The 15,607-nt window shown below is 35.1% G+C and overlaps 1 protein-coding gene across 2 annotated transcripts in view; it reads right to left on the minus strand.

Annotated features, from left to right (window-relative positions):
* PHF14 (PHD finger protein 14) overlaps positions 1-15,607 on the minus strand; it is a 252,195-nt gene that overhangs the window by 112,829 nt on the left and 123,759 nt on the right. For both annotated transcript variants that reach the window (XM_067562128.1, XM_067562129.1), the window contains 2 exons: positions 12,843-12,893; positions 12,586-12,707 (listed from right to left, as the gene is read on the minus strand). In XM_067562128.1, coding sequence (XP_067418229.1) covers positions 12,586-12,707; positions 12,843-12,893 — 173 coding nt within the window. The remainder of the gene's footprint in view (positions 1-12,585; positions 12,708-12,842; positions 12,894-15,607) is intronic.

Below are 15,607 nucleotides of genomic sequence, written 5' to 3' on the forward strand. Positions count from 1 at the left end.
ATCTCATCAACTTAAAACAAATGAGTTAAAATTAATTTCAGGTGCAATGTACCAATTTTTGTGATTTTACAACTGCATTTTCCATTTTTTAAATGCCTCTGTCCCACCTCTTGCAATGTCAAAGAGAGAGAGACACACACACACTTCACAAAGGAAAGAGTTAAACTGATGTCAAATAAGTAAAACAGTTAAATGGAAAAGAAGAAAAATAATGTTCTCTGATTTCTTTTCACATACGATACTATTATTTATTTATAGTACAGAACCCACCTAACCATTCCAAACAAGACAGATCCCATTGTTCAAGGCACTGTGAAAAAATATAACATGAGATGGTATTAGTACCATTATCTGGCCTCCAGTTTGTTTAAAGATTTGGGGTTCTGCTTTTCCTTTACCGTTCCTTTATCATATAAAAAAAGCCAGCCTTAAACACTTTTTCAAACAAAGAGGCTTTTTCTGCCTTTTTTTTTTTTTAATTGTCATTTAAAAACATTTCAGCAAGTGTCAAGAACATTAGGTCTTAACTTCCCTCCAACTGCTGGAGGACTTTGGTATTTTTGGAAGACATGAATAGTGATGTCACACAAGCTATAGTTTTCCCATCTCTCAAATGGATGTTCTTGCCTTGAGGAATTAACTTTATTTGAAACTAAAGGGTTAAGAAATCAGCAGCCAATTGACCAAAAGATTTCAACTTCATCGGCCCCCTGTCTTTTCCAATGTCATGTCTAGTGGCATGATCAAGGGAGCAGGGCTTCACTGGGTTCTGCTAAAAATTTTACATGTTCACTGGGAAAACTCAAAGTGATTTTTCTATGTTTTTCTTGTTTATGTTCTCCCTTTTCCTACAAAAACAAACAAAGACACTAATCCTCAGTGGGACTAAGTCAGCGCTAAATTTAAAATTGCTGCCAATTTTGCTACAGCCCTGTTCGAGAGTGTTCTTAGAATTGTTTTACATTGGGAAAATTACATTTTCCACCTTCCCATAACTCAAAAATGGCTGAAGGGATTTTGTTCAAAGTTGAAAACAAAAAGGTAACTTTAAATCAGACAGCACATATGGAAAACTTCTGGCCTAAAGGTGAATGTTTAGAAAAGTTGTGAACATATAAAAATAGGATGTTATAATGGAAAGATTTTGCCACTTGAAGTATACGCTGTGATTCTTGGCTCCTATGTAGTATGGAGTTTTGTCTTTGATGTTTTAAATAGTATGGTGCAAATCAGATATGCAAAATATCCTTTTACTGATATGACAATATAGAGGAATCACACAGTACTATAAAAATTCTTTTCAACTAAAATATGCACTCAGAACATCCACAATTCATCCTGGGAAGGAGACAGTATTGGTTTTCATTAGTGATAAACTCAAGCACAGTGTGAACCTGTGGTCAAATGAGAGATGGAAGACAAAGTATAATAAAATCTAGTCACAAAAATTAATAAAATAAGGCAGATGAAGTGCATAAAGAACTAAACATGTGAATTTTTGTAATTAGTAGAGCAGACTTCTCCAGGGAAGCAAAAGAACTAGACCTGGTCTGGCACATTACTGAATCTGGACTTCCAGGGTAAACAAGAAAAGGAGGGTTTTGCTATGATTGTGAACTTAAGTGAGTGGCACTTATCATAGAGAGTTGGGGGTTGGGGGAGAGAGGAAACACCACAGTTATGCTGAAATGCTTTTAAGGAGCAAACATTTACACTCCCTCATGTCCCCACTACTTCAACAAAAACCCAATACAGAATACCCCACACAAAGATAAAAGACTAACAATGAAAATAATATATCTCAAAACAAGTTATACCCAAACTATTTATTTAATTGATACCATTATGACAAAACTATTCCACATATATTGAAATTTGATAATTAAATGATGAGCACCTTCCAACAAACTAAACAAAACTACTTCTGTTATCTGACACCTATTAACAATACCATCCACCTTTACTCAAGTGGTTCATGTGGACCATCTGAGAGGCACAGTGATGGAAAGACATATACTGCAGAATCACAATTGTATTTGGGAGTTAGCTCAACAGTGGCCCAGACTCGAGGACTTAAAGGTTGATGTTAGCCATCATGTGGAATGACAGCACCATATGGGAGAGCTGGGGGCAGCTTATTTTTAAATCAATATTAAGAATGTTGATCCTCAAGTTAGAAGAAAACAATGTGAACTCAAAGATAGTAGCCATATAAAGGGTTTCGACCTCAATACTTTCCCTGCCAGCTAAAGCGCACTCAAAAACCAGAGAAGACTGTATTTTTCTACTCAGAAACAAGGAGCTGTAATGGCAATCAACGTGTATACCTCTCATTTTAGACCCAAATTAAGCTCCAGTCTCACATAAGTTTGTTGTTCTCACTTTCATTAATGTAAATTGGTGCCATCAGACATGCTTAATCATGAAATAGATTACAGGAAATGTTAAAGAATCGATGCAACATTATTTGAAGCTTCCTATACTTTGCCTCATAGCGCAAATATGTGGCACCCAATTACATTAAGATGAGGGCAAGACTTCTTGGAACAATGGGGCAACACAGTAAACAGATGGCTTAGGCGTCCTACCTTCAAAAAGCTCACATATCAACCAATTACCAGATTAACCACATAACAGAGGGTCTGGGCAGGAGAAGAAATAAAAGGAAAAAATAATTGGAAAACTGTAAGAAATCGCAGCTTCACACATTAAGATTACTTACTGCAATAGTCAGCTAACGCCAACATGATGCTGCAGACAGGCATTTAATTGAGAAAACTGCCTGCACAGATGCCCAATTAAGAAATGCAGGAGTTAGCAATATTTGCTGTATTAAAATCACAACAGCCACTGCATCACTGCATTTAAAGTCCTATTTTCCTGTGGCCTTTTTAAAAAAATGCTATACTGTAATATCTGAACAAGAATATTCTGTGGTTATATATTTCTGAAGTATAATTTTCAGTTTCATGGCTGCTGTAAGAGTGGCTCAACTTAATGAAGCAAAACATCTGAATTAATAAAGAACATGACATTTGTTTTATGAAGATACTGTACTACAAAATGCTCTTATTTGATGAGCTTACTGAATTTCAGATGACTGAAGATGTTTCACTACAACCATGCATTGTCATTTAAAAGCCAGATGAATTTGTTTATTTGATACCATTATGATTATTCAGGGAATTAATCTTTAACAGTAGCCACTAGAATCGGAGGATATGGACCTATGTCATGTGATAGGTACAGTAATCTTTTGTAACCTGACCACTGCAGATAGCTGGGCCAGGAAATAAGTTCAGTTTTATCAGCCCTCTCGGCTGTCATGCCTTTATTACACTTCTGCTCTCTACACTTTGTTCCATATCAACACTGTAGAAGTGAGCTCTACTCTGAAGAGATGTCCCACTCACTAACCTTTTCTCCATGATAACTCTTATTTTCAATTAAAGACACTAATTACTGGAGCTACACTATTACATTTTGCATTTCAGAAAGTCTTTTGGATCTCAGTACTTCCAAAAATTACAAGTAGAACAATGATGCATATATTCCCCAAGGGTAGCACATAAAACAACATATAACTCTGAAGTACAGCCATTTTGGGAATGGATGACAACTGTCAAATATACTGACAGCCCATAAGACATAAATGTATGGATGGCAGCACAGACTTTGGCAGGCAGCAAAAAGTACAGAATTAATAAAAAAAAATAAATCCACCCTTTAAAAAAAGTTGTTAAAATGTTCTTTTCTAGCACTACTAGGAAAAGATGCAATCTTGCCAGAAGAAATGCTTGCGTATCTATTTATAAACAGCTTCCTAAATGTCATAGGTAAAAACTATATATCACTATATGGTCTATAAATTCTAACCAGGTCTAAACCAGAACTCTGGATTTGAGCCCTACTGAGCTTGGAGTAAGTTTGGATTCAGATCCAACTTTTGCAGCTCAGATTGATCTCAGTGCTATGTACAGAGCTCTACATCAAACAGCTCTTCCAAATGAATTGAGAAGGAAAAAAAGCCATTGTGGGAAATTAACTTGTATGATTTGGTGAAAAACAGCAAAACTTTTGTCAATGGGATCAAAGCCTAGCGGACAAATTTGTCAGATATCATATCACAATGTTATGATCATGGAAGACAGGCTTCCACCACTTGCAACGCAGCATCAACAAACGTGAACATTTTTTTTCTGGTCCTACATATGTAAAAAGCTACCTTTCAACAAAGTATTTTTAACAAATACAAATATGAAAAATCAAGAAAACTCATTCCCTTCCCCCAGTAAAACAAAATTGATCTCTGCTTGCAACAACTAGACCTGACCAGAAGGCGTAGTTGGCCAGAGCCATCATTATAGTATCACTTGCTTTTCAAAATGCATGAAGGATTAGTAACACTGTCTTTAGCCAGAAATATTATGAGATAAACCTATGCAAGACATCTTTCCAATCTGACAAGCAATATCTTCAATATTTCCATATTGGGTCTGTCTAAAGCACAGAGTCAAATGTGGCACTGTTTGTGATGCTGTCTGGATTAGGGGTGACCATTTATAATATTATTGATATCAATATTGCAAAATTACAATAATTTGAACGAGATATGCTGTGTCAGGTACCATTGGAAAGATTATAATTAGCTAAGTATGATTATGTTGTTTATATATATGTCTCATTTTTGTATTGCAAGTTATGGACATGTGTGCTATATCTGTATCCAAAAACTTGTACCGTGCTATTGGGTTACACACCCCAGGCAGATTAGCCTCAGCACTAATGACTTGTGGGGGCCATCAGTGATACATTGAGCCCAGGGAGAGAAACCAGGGGCTACACCTTATGAATCATCAGGACATGTAGGAACATGCCTCTGGACAGGGGACTCTGAGGCTTTTCCATGCCATGTGCTGGGTGGCTGTGTTTGGGACAAAGGAAGTGCAAGCCTCATGACAGAAACTATAAAAGTCTCCTACACCATCTGCATCTTGTCTTCATTCCTGCTTCCTACCTCTAGATCTGAGGCTACAACTGAGGCTGTGAAACAAAAGACCCAGCTTTGGCTGAGACCCAGCCAAATACTGGATGTACTCCAGAGAAACTGTACAAACCTGCAAACTCCACAATTCTGCTAAGAACCTGATATATATGGATTTTGGAGTTATTTATATGTATCTGATTGCTTTGATCATTTAACGTCTCTCATCTAGTTTGTTTCTTTCCTTTTATAATAAACCTTTAGTTTTTGTTATTAAAGAATTGGCTGGTAGTTTGGTATTTTGGGTAAGAACCAAACCTATATTGACCTGGTTATGTGGCTGACCCTTTGAGGATCAGGAGAACATTTTTATACAATAAGCAGAGTTTTAAATAACTTCTCACTTTACTGGATCTAGCTGCGAATTTGGAGCCAGTGACAGAAATGCTATAAAGGGGGCTGTGTATTTCTTTTTTGGAGTTTCTTGATAATCAGTGTGGGGAATCAGGAGCACTGTTTGTGCCTGGTTGGAGAATCTAACTTCAGTGTTAGTCACCAGCTCGCCTTTTTGCAGCCTACCCTAACCTTTCAGGGGGCTACCCTAGGCGCAGACGGGTCACACTGTTTCTTCAAATCTCATTGAACCAAGAAAGAAACGAGACTTTAAAAAAAAAAAAAAATTCTCTTGTCATCTCAGGGCTTGATCCCATATTTCTTACACAGACAATACTCCCATAAATGTCAATCATTTGTCTCTGAAAGCAATATAGGTTTGATCTCTGGTTTCCAGAGCAAAAAAGCTAGCACACTAATTCATTGCACCATCAAATCTCATTACTGCTAAGCTCTTAATAGCATCCAGATACCTATTAGCCATGCACAGAGAATTACAATCTGAAGAAAATACTAATTATGAACAGAAAAATTGTATTTACTTTAGATGAAATCTAGCATAAAAGAAAAGGTTTGTTTTTTAATCCAAATACAACTTTGAAAACAGTACAGTAAAATAAGTAAAATTACAACAAAATGCAATATTCAACCTCTGCCAGTAGAGAACCTACTGAAAGATACTGCATAAATACTTGAAAATTATACATAGAAAATTGATTGCATTATTGAGCATCACAAATAAGGAAGTTTAAGTATTTAATCTGCAAGTGCCAATAAAATATTGCAATTGTAATCTGTAACACATTAGCTTGTTGCAAATACTGGCTGAAATGACTAAAGTTTCCCTTGTAGCAACCTAATTAGCTTCCATTACGTTAAAAGCTCATAGTAAAAATTTCTAAAACAATTACAAATCACTTTAGCTTTCACACATTTTGATGGATTGTTAATTTTTTTTGAAGTGTATAACCAAAAACAACCATAAAGATCCTTAGTCTGGTTGCTTAACAGTTGTCTGTTGTGCTGTCACACAAGATTTGAGCTAAAGGACCAAATGCTTAATTAGAGGAAAGAAGTGCATCCCTACCTCCTCATCAGGTGAAAGGCAAACCAATGTAAGATGAATGTATGTAGCAGAAAAAGGGAAGCTGTGGTAAATGATGGCCCCCAGATGAAAGATTGTAAAGAGATCATAACAGCTAGGATTTTACTATTCACTAATTTATCTTTCACTCCATTGCTTATATAGTCATTTTGGTCTAGTTATTATGAATCATGGTGACAAAGGAACACTAGGTTTATAAGAGGAAATAAACAAAAACCCAATAAAGTATACAAGTTAACCACTGTACATAATAGATTTGCTTTACAAATATGTGGCATACAGAAAATGTCTCATGATGTGGTATAAACTTTTTACTGGCACTTGTTTGGAATGACCTGAGCAATAATTTTGTGATTTTGTCACACTGAGTAATAACTGTCTTCTTAAAGGCCTCAACACAACACCATGTTTATGTTTTCTCTCTCACCCTAACACTCTACTATCTCATTTATCTAATATTATTTCCCCAAATATTCTCAGTTCATATTGTCTTAAAAGCACAAAACTGACAATAAGTGCCACCTCCAATGTAATTTTAATAGTTTTTAATGAGAGCAGCTGGATAATCAGCACTTCTGAAAATCAGGCCACTTATTTAGAAACCTTTTTAGAAGCTTAACTTTAGGAATTTAAGCTTGAATATTTGGCTATTTTGCATCAAAAGGCCTTACTACTATGTATTCAAATAAAATACATATAGTTCAATTGAGATTTTTGTTTTTAATCAGAAAAGAATAGATAGTAATTTTGTGCTGCATAAAAGCATTTTATGCGTATGACTTGGAATACTCCAACAGACCAGTAATAATTGGTTTTGGACTTCTGTGCAAACTGAAGGTACATTATTTTATTACTTATTCAGCTACTTGAAGATATTTCAGGTTATCCACATTTCTACAGAATATGGCTAAATTCCCAGGATAGCTTATGTAGTATGATGTTTTGAACATTTTAAATATGTGCATTAGTGAGTTTGGACCTCATAAAAAAGGTAAGGACATAGTTATGAATCAGGCAATTCCACTGCAGGATCCATGACTCATAAGATCATAATGAAGCATTACCAGACTGCAGCAAGTTTCTGGAAACAAATGAACTTTATAAATAGTATACACATTTTAAAATGTAAGAACACTATTCGTACCTTTAAAAGAAAGCAATTAGTATGCAACAGTGTTTTGTTTTGTTTTTCTGTTTAAAGTTTGCTATTTATATGAAACATACTAGAGACCCCTTCTAAATAAATGTCTTTTAAATCCTTAACTCAGAATTTTTGGAATTTACTAAAAACATTTCAAGCCTTGATATCAAGATCTGAGAACTCCTGCAGTTAAAAAATTAACCAGTATCTTCCAAATTTACATTAATGATCAATTATTTTTAATTGATTGAACTGTATAATGTCTTAGGTAGCTTGTGGATTCAATATGTTACTACCAAATCAAACTTGCACTCTCCCATCTGAACAATTCTTTCACAGAAAGAACTGGATTGTCTCAGAGATCTACACCAGAAATACTTGCACCAAAGGATTAACATTAATTTCTGAGGAAATGAAATAGTCCAACTGTCCAATCAATTTAAGCTCACACTTAAAATTTAGATATTGCTCAGTATCACTCATTTCCAAGAAAAAAACATCTGTAAAATATGTCTTTGTTCTAATCAAAGATTTAGTTTCTTCATTTGCAGTGATTATTTGTTACAGACCAGCCTTTTGGTTAATCAAATTAACAAATTTTCCTCTATCAATGTATTACTGAAAACTGTTCTTTTTCTTTTACTAATTTTCTTTAAAGCACTACAGTATAATATATGAAAGTACAAAAAACACAGATACTAGACTAAAAAGGAGTATAACACAAAGACTGGGACAGAGACCTCTCAATGATAATGGAACATACAACAAATAAAACTATCTATATACGGAATTTGATAGCAGTAATAAATAAAGGCAAACAAGGTCTTGGCATGTGTGTTATATATACACAATACTAGCAAACCTATTAAAATAGGGAAGCTTGCTTCATCAAAATGCCACTTTAAGCAAAGCTAATAATTTAAGGTAATTCTGTTTTATCACACTGTTTTGGTACAAAAGTGTAGTTACTTAAGATATTCTTTTTGCTAGTCAATTTTTTATCATAAAATTTCCTCTTAGCAAACTATAATAAAATACTTTACACTTCTCTGTCACCATTTTATCAAAGGATCTCAAGTCATTTTTTTACAATCTATTATTCCAACCTTAAAACCCATGTAGGAGGGCATGATATGCTTTTTACAGATGGGTGAACTGAGGCATAGGACACTTCAGTAACTTGTCCAATGTTGCACAGCCAGAAAGAATGAGGAAACCTGATTCTCAACTCTGTGTTGTAATTGCTGGGCTGTAGCTTACAATTTCTAAGGGTTTATTCTTTGTTACCTGATATTAAAATTACTTCACTATACTTCTCTATACGGTGGAATCTGTTTTGTAGTTTGTAAATAAGTGTTCAATTTTGGTACCAGAAAGACTATGTTGATGAATTAGGAGCTGTTAAGTGTTCAGAAATAGCTCATGTGCTACCCCCGTGAAATTAAATCTTAGTTAAAGTTAGTTTGGTAGAGGGAATGTTGACCGTGACAATAGGATTAATCCATACTCATTCCAGACGGTACCAATGATCTTAAATTTCCATCTGGAAAGTCATAAGGGAACTATTTTATACAAAGGACAAACACTTCCCGTACAACCACATGCACTAACACTATTCAACAATATCACTAAAGGGAATAGCTCAAATCCAAGAACATGAGTTAAACATACAACCTTTACATAATTTGGAAGAACTCAATGGGAGAGTGTAAAGATAGTCTGGTGCTAACCAAATGTTGTTAAACAGCTTCCGGACAACAATGTGAAGGACAGCAGTATCAACATCTAAACTAATACAGAGCTCCTAAGAGGGAGGTATAGGGGGTTTGTTTCAATAATTTTTGTGATGGTCTGACATAAGACTCGGAGGACCTTTAGAGCAAACATACTGATCATGTACATCCTTTTAAATACACTCTGCCTGAGAAGTTGGAATCAATCAAATCAATAAAGCCCCTAACAAACGTTGAAAGGTGGAACAGCAGCAGAGAGCTTGTAGTTAATTGCTGTGGCACCCCTTTGAACTTTTTTGTTTTAAGAATGATCTATATATATTTAATAGACATGTTAACTGAAATGCTGGGAGGGATAGGAACAATTTTAGCCTGGGTTGGTGAAAGAAGTGATGGGGTTTTTTAACAGATCTGTTGTAAGAGTAAATAGTTACTCAGGTTTAAAGGCAGTAGGGGGAGTCATCATTCAGCAGCACTTCAGCCATTCTGAAGCTCTTGACCAGCAGAAAAGATAAGTCTACGAAGAAGGAGGAAAAGGTTAAGTCTCCAAGGTTGTCACTTGTTACTAGATCACTGCAACCATTAAGTCCTTCTGCTGCTGAAAGGCTGCTCCTCCTTATTGGAAAGAAAACTATGGAGAGGCTGGAGGTTCGAACTACTTCACAGATGTTATAGGGTTGATATGAACAAAAGAGTCCTTCAGCTAGGCAATGTTGCAGTGTCTTTGTGTGTTTTCCTCTAATTTTTCTCCAGTTACCAGCTGTCTTTTTATAAACAGTAAAGTGGGATGTCCAAATAAACAATGGAAATCTAAACTAGCTACATTTCTGTAACACATTAGTGATGGTCCAAGATTTATGTGATCCACTCTGTGAGAGACAGATAGGGAAAGCTAACAAGATTCTCTACCCTAATTTTGCATTTTCAATGGTCACTCATTTCTGTTTATGAGTTTATGAATTTTCCCTTATATCACAACTGAAGACTGGTCTAGTTCATTCGGAAAAATACCTTAAGTAAAATTCACAAACAGAAAACTTTCTTACTGATGACTGGGTGGGGGAAGAATAGGAATAACTATTTGCTTAGCTATTAACTCCAAAATGCCTTACTACAATCTCCTTTTCCTTCTGATCTTGTGCCCATGCTGTGCCTCTGAAGACAGCAGATGAGATACCAGCCAGAGCTCTCTCATATAATCCCAGCACGTTATTCCTAAAACTCAGGTTTCAGATATAGATTGTTCCCATATTTCCACAAAGAATGCAAGCCTGCCCGCGCCCCCCCCCCCCAACCCAAACTGTAAAGGATGTTTTACTTGTACAATAAAATCTTAGCTCCGAACTGACTGGTTGGTTCTGAGTCCTGTGTAGCGTGAGGTAGGGGCAACAGGGACCTTAACTTCATTAGTGAAAAGATTGCTCCAAAAGAAAACCCCTCCCTGGTCCTTTGAGGCTGTACTTGCTTTAACTATGTCAGTATTTCAGGCCTTCAGGGAAGTACACAGCTATGAGCTTTGGAACAAATCTTTTGTTGTCTTCCCTAAATAACTGTCCACCATTTGAGAGAAAAGTTACTAACGTGCATTTTCAAATGCAGTCCTGCATTCGCACTACCACAAGGGTGGCCTGCAAACTGCTTTGGGGAGAGGAGAAAGAATGATGAGCCCCAGTTAGAAGGTAGTCAGAGAACTGACAATTTCTGGTGACCTGAATGAAGTAGGAGAAACAACCTGTAAGCTCCCTTCAAGTCAGGTAGGTTTCTGCAGCTCTTCTCCCAGTAGATTGGCTACATATCATGAAGCCTGTTTGGCAGTGCGCCCAAATGCATTTATACTTTACACATTTCCTTATCTTTTAGCTCACATCCTTGAAACCTGGGGTTTAAATTTCATTTAATGAAGATTATTTAGGTCTACTACACAGTTTTACTTCGAATCTTCAATATATGAAGAAAATTTGTTCATTGACTTTTTCCCAGTAAAACACAATCATGGTATTCTGAGTACTACCCCTTGCCAAACCTGCCTAAAAAACAACTTTCCTAAACCAATTTATTTTTCTTGGTGGGTATATTTTGACCATTTCCATCCTTTTATTGTCTTTTATATCACTTTTATATACAGAGTTTCTAACTTGCTGAAATATTAAAACAAAAGCTTAATTGGTGTTCATAAACACTAATGCATTGATATTAAATGATATACTCTAATTAGGTATCAAAATTCAAAGTAAGTGATATTATATATAATACTTTAAATATATCTGGAATAAATCCTGTTTCCAAAATCATATTTTTACCATAGTTTTAGTTCCTTGAAATGTAAGTTACCCCATTTTACAACTTAATTCCATTATTCCCCAAAAAATTCAACAGTTGTGCCTGAGCTGAGGATCTTGCCACAGAAACAGCTGGTTGAAGAAGAATTATACAAGAATAAAAAGCAAGCCCCTCTTATTTTTATTTATGTTAATCAAGAGTTCTTTTAATAGGAGTTCTCTTGATTTAATTAAAAACTACTTTCTGGTTGCTGAACTCCATTATTTCTCTCCCAAGACAATAACTGTACAGTCTCTCCAGCTTGGCAAAGTATGCAAAGTGCCTGCTCTGAAGTCAAAGTCAACATATCTCTGTGCATAATCAGTAATGGCTGTTCTGCAGCATCAGATCACTCCCCTCTTGGCTTAGATTCCTGATTATAATGCTGTGCTTGCTAAAACCCACGTTTTTCACCTTTTTCCATATGAGAAGCATTTATGATGGCAAAGCGTGATAAGGGGACTATTAACATATTTTTTAAAAATGTGTATGCTCCTCACAATAACGTATGCTTCACCTCAGAACAATGTTATCAAAGCTAATTGATTTAATGGTTCTTACATGAGAGAAGTGCGTAACTCTAATATTGGAATACTCTGATCAAATTGTCTGTTTGATTATCTTTGTGACCTGTTATAAAGCATAGGCAATTCACCCTGACAAGAGAAAATTAATTCTCTTGTGTTAGAAAAACAGATTATGTTGCTTACTTACACCTAAATCTTAAGTGTAAATGTGTGTGGCAGATCAATAAGTGGATCAAATCAATGTTTCCGAAGTGACGTTTCCCCTAAATCAGATTTTTTAAAAAGCATTCTATATTGTGATTTTCTTCATTATAGTCATGATGAGAAAGTGATGAAGATGGAACTTTAATCCCCTGTGGAAAAGGTCACAGAATTAAGCCTACCTGACTAGATTTTCATTGTCTCCAGTCCCCTTGCATGTAGCACATTCAGTTCTTAAATCCTCTGACTTGGGCTTCTTTTGTAGAATAGACTGCCTTTGCCGTCTTTCTCTAGGAATACGTTCCTATTACAAGAGAAAGCAAAAGAAAGGGGTGGGGGGGAAGTAAACATTTTCAATTATAGTACTGAAGGCAACATTTCACACCTGAAGTTTAATATTTTGTGAATCTAAGTTAAAAAAATACACTATTATCCCAACCTCAGGCTTTTCTTCTTCAGGCAAAAAGCTTCGTTTTCGTCCTCTAGTTCTCTAAAAGGAAATATATTTTAAAATTAATTTAATTTAACACAAAATGTCTTTACAATTAATCTACTGTTCACAAGAGAAATATCTGCAGAAATGTGTTAGATTGTAAACTATTGAACAAGTGCAAAGATGACTACAATCATAAATGCTAGAGCACTTTCCTTAGTCTTTTGGAAAATATTTATTTATTTATTTATTTCACAGCAATAGCGAAAGAGTGTGTGATTACATTTATTTAATGTATTGCATTGGAGGTGAGGATTATTGTTGCAGAAAAATAAATTCCAATGGTTTTCTTTTCAGACATGTTCTAGAAAAATACACAAACTTTCTATAGACTGCTACAACCTAACAAATATATAATTTACACATATACAGAAACAAGCTATCTGTAAGAGTAGTCAGATTCCACCAGCATGTATCAAGTGCTATGCCTGATCTACTTGCTCTAATCAAGACACTCTACTGTTATTTATCTGCACACAATGTCCTGTAAAGCACTTTAAACCCAACCGAGAATCTCTGACCCCTCTAGAAAGATATTTCAGTTCCCTTTCTGCTTCATTTGAGCAGAGACTTCCGTACTCTTATGATGTTATCCAGTATCTGTTTTAGGCAGAGCCAAGATCAACACATTTACTTATCTTCAGTACACTTCAGCACACTTCATGAGAACAGGGCCAGACCACACTCCTAAAATTGAAAGCTTTTCAGATTTAACTAAGTATTAAAATGATGAAACTCTGCAGTTTAATGTAGACGGCATCTTGTAACCATGGAAACTTTTAACTGTCCAGATCTTGACATACTAGAAAATTTTAAGCATTTTGTCCCTGAAGGAACTGGGGAAAGATTGCTTCTGTGTAAAGGGGTAAAAATAAAGCAGTTATTATTCCTTCCACAAATATAAAAGATCAAAGTGATGTCCTCACACAGGCCTGCTGTGGAAATGCTTACAACAGGTGTGCAGTGTTGTGACAATAACTGCTGCTCGTGAGAGGTCAAAGCACAGAAAACAAGAAGATGAGAGATAAAAAGAAAAGTCAGATTTTAAAATATCTATCTATCTATCTCAATTTTGAGGATTTCAAATACAAGCCATTATAAAATTTAATAAAGATGTGTACCAACTTCAACCATGACGTCAATAAATAGAAACTATAATTTTATTAATATTTCCTCAGCTTCCACTCCCTCTCCACAATCTCATTAAGAAAAGCAAAAAACAAACAAACAAAACCCCAAAATGCTTATAAAATATAAAAGCTTGGGCCAAAATTTTCAAGAATAAAGAGGGGGATAAAGTTCAGCTCAAAGTCCTTGCACCTTCCCAATTTTCAAAAATGCAGAGCATTCATTGAGGTCAGTGGATGCTGCTGGAAGTTCTACATTGAGAAAAAAACATTATTCAGGTTCCTCAATGTGAATTTGGAAGCCTAATTTTAGGTCTCTGTTTTGGAAAATCTTGACCTGATTCTTTTAATACACACAAAACATACATATCTATCTATTTTTGTGCATGACAATAGACAATAAGGTTTTATATTCCATAACCATCCTAAACGTTTCAATTTTCTTTTATATACATAAAAATATATAACACTACTGATTGTGTGTATATTAAAATATATATATAAGTATATTAAAATTTCACTATATATTTTCTTTGTACCCCAATGATGTTACAATTTAATATTATAGCTCTTCAATTAATAGGAAACAAAAATTCTTTTGATAATACTATGCATGTGCATTGTCTCTTCTTTTACTCAGAATGAATTAACATTTAAACAAATAAATGAGAATAATTACCAGGCAAGTCCTATGCTATTAGTTGCATTAATCCAAATCTGATTCATATTTAAGTGAAGGAAATGTTTCTGTACTGGGGAAATTAAAACTGTTCAATGTTAACTAGGACAACTAAGTCACCCCCTCCACCCCCAAACCCTTGTGTCAAATTACACAGCTTTAGTTGTATGTGGACTGAAGTGAATGGAGAGAGTGATGCCAGTAGCTATCTGGCAGATGTTCATAAAAGCTACGGTATTAACTATATATCAGCATTCACAAATATATATGGAAAGATTAGATATCTTTAAAATTATTAAACAAAGTACTGAAAACAAAAATAATAGATTAAACCCATTCAAAATATATAAAAAGAAAATATGCAACATGTTTAAACAGTGTGAACTGAATGCCATCTGTTTTCATTGGCTACTAGCACACAACAGATGGAATGGTTATCACCAAAAATGAAAACTATTCCAGCATTGCCAATTGGCTGCAGAATATAATGAATTTAATTTAGTTTGTACTAACAGTGATAAGGGAAAAAATACTATAATAGAACAAAAGAGGTTTCAGTGAACTCTACAGCAACAAATTTTAAGGTTTCCAGTCATGTAAGTCAGTCATATACAGAAGTCCATGTTGAGAGAGTCACTACATTTATCTCCCTTAAACCACAATATTAACTGTAACCTACATGTGCTAAACAACTGGTACAAGCTGAATGATGTTCTGCGTCCCCTCATTCCCCAAAAAACCCTTTTTAGAAAACAAGAAAAGGAAGAAATGGAAGCTGAGAATTTCCAGGATCATTCCAATAATCAGCCTTCAATACCAAAAACATTAAAAAGAATGTCTTGACACACTGCTTGTTAGCTAGTTATAGCTAGTTGATGCAGCTCTGTTACAGCTCTGCAGGCATG

Source organism: Emydura macquarii, unplaced genomic scaffold, assembly GCF_026122565.2.
Source record: "Emydura macquarii macquarii isolate MOO-44397 ecotype Brisbane River unplaced genomic scaffold, CSIRO-AGI_Emac_v2 contig_2422, whole genome shotgun sequence".
Lineage (NCBI taxonomy): Eukaryota > Metazoa > Chordata > Testudines > Chelidae > Emydura > Emydura macquarii.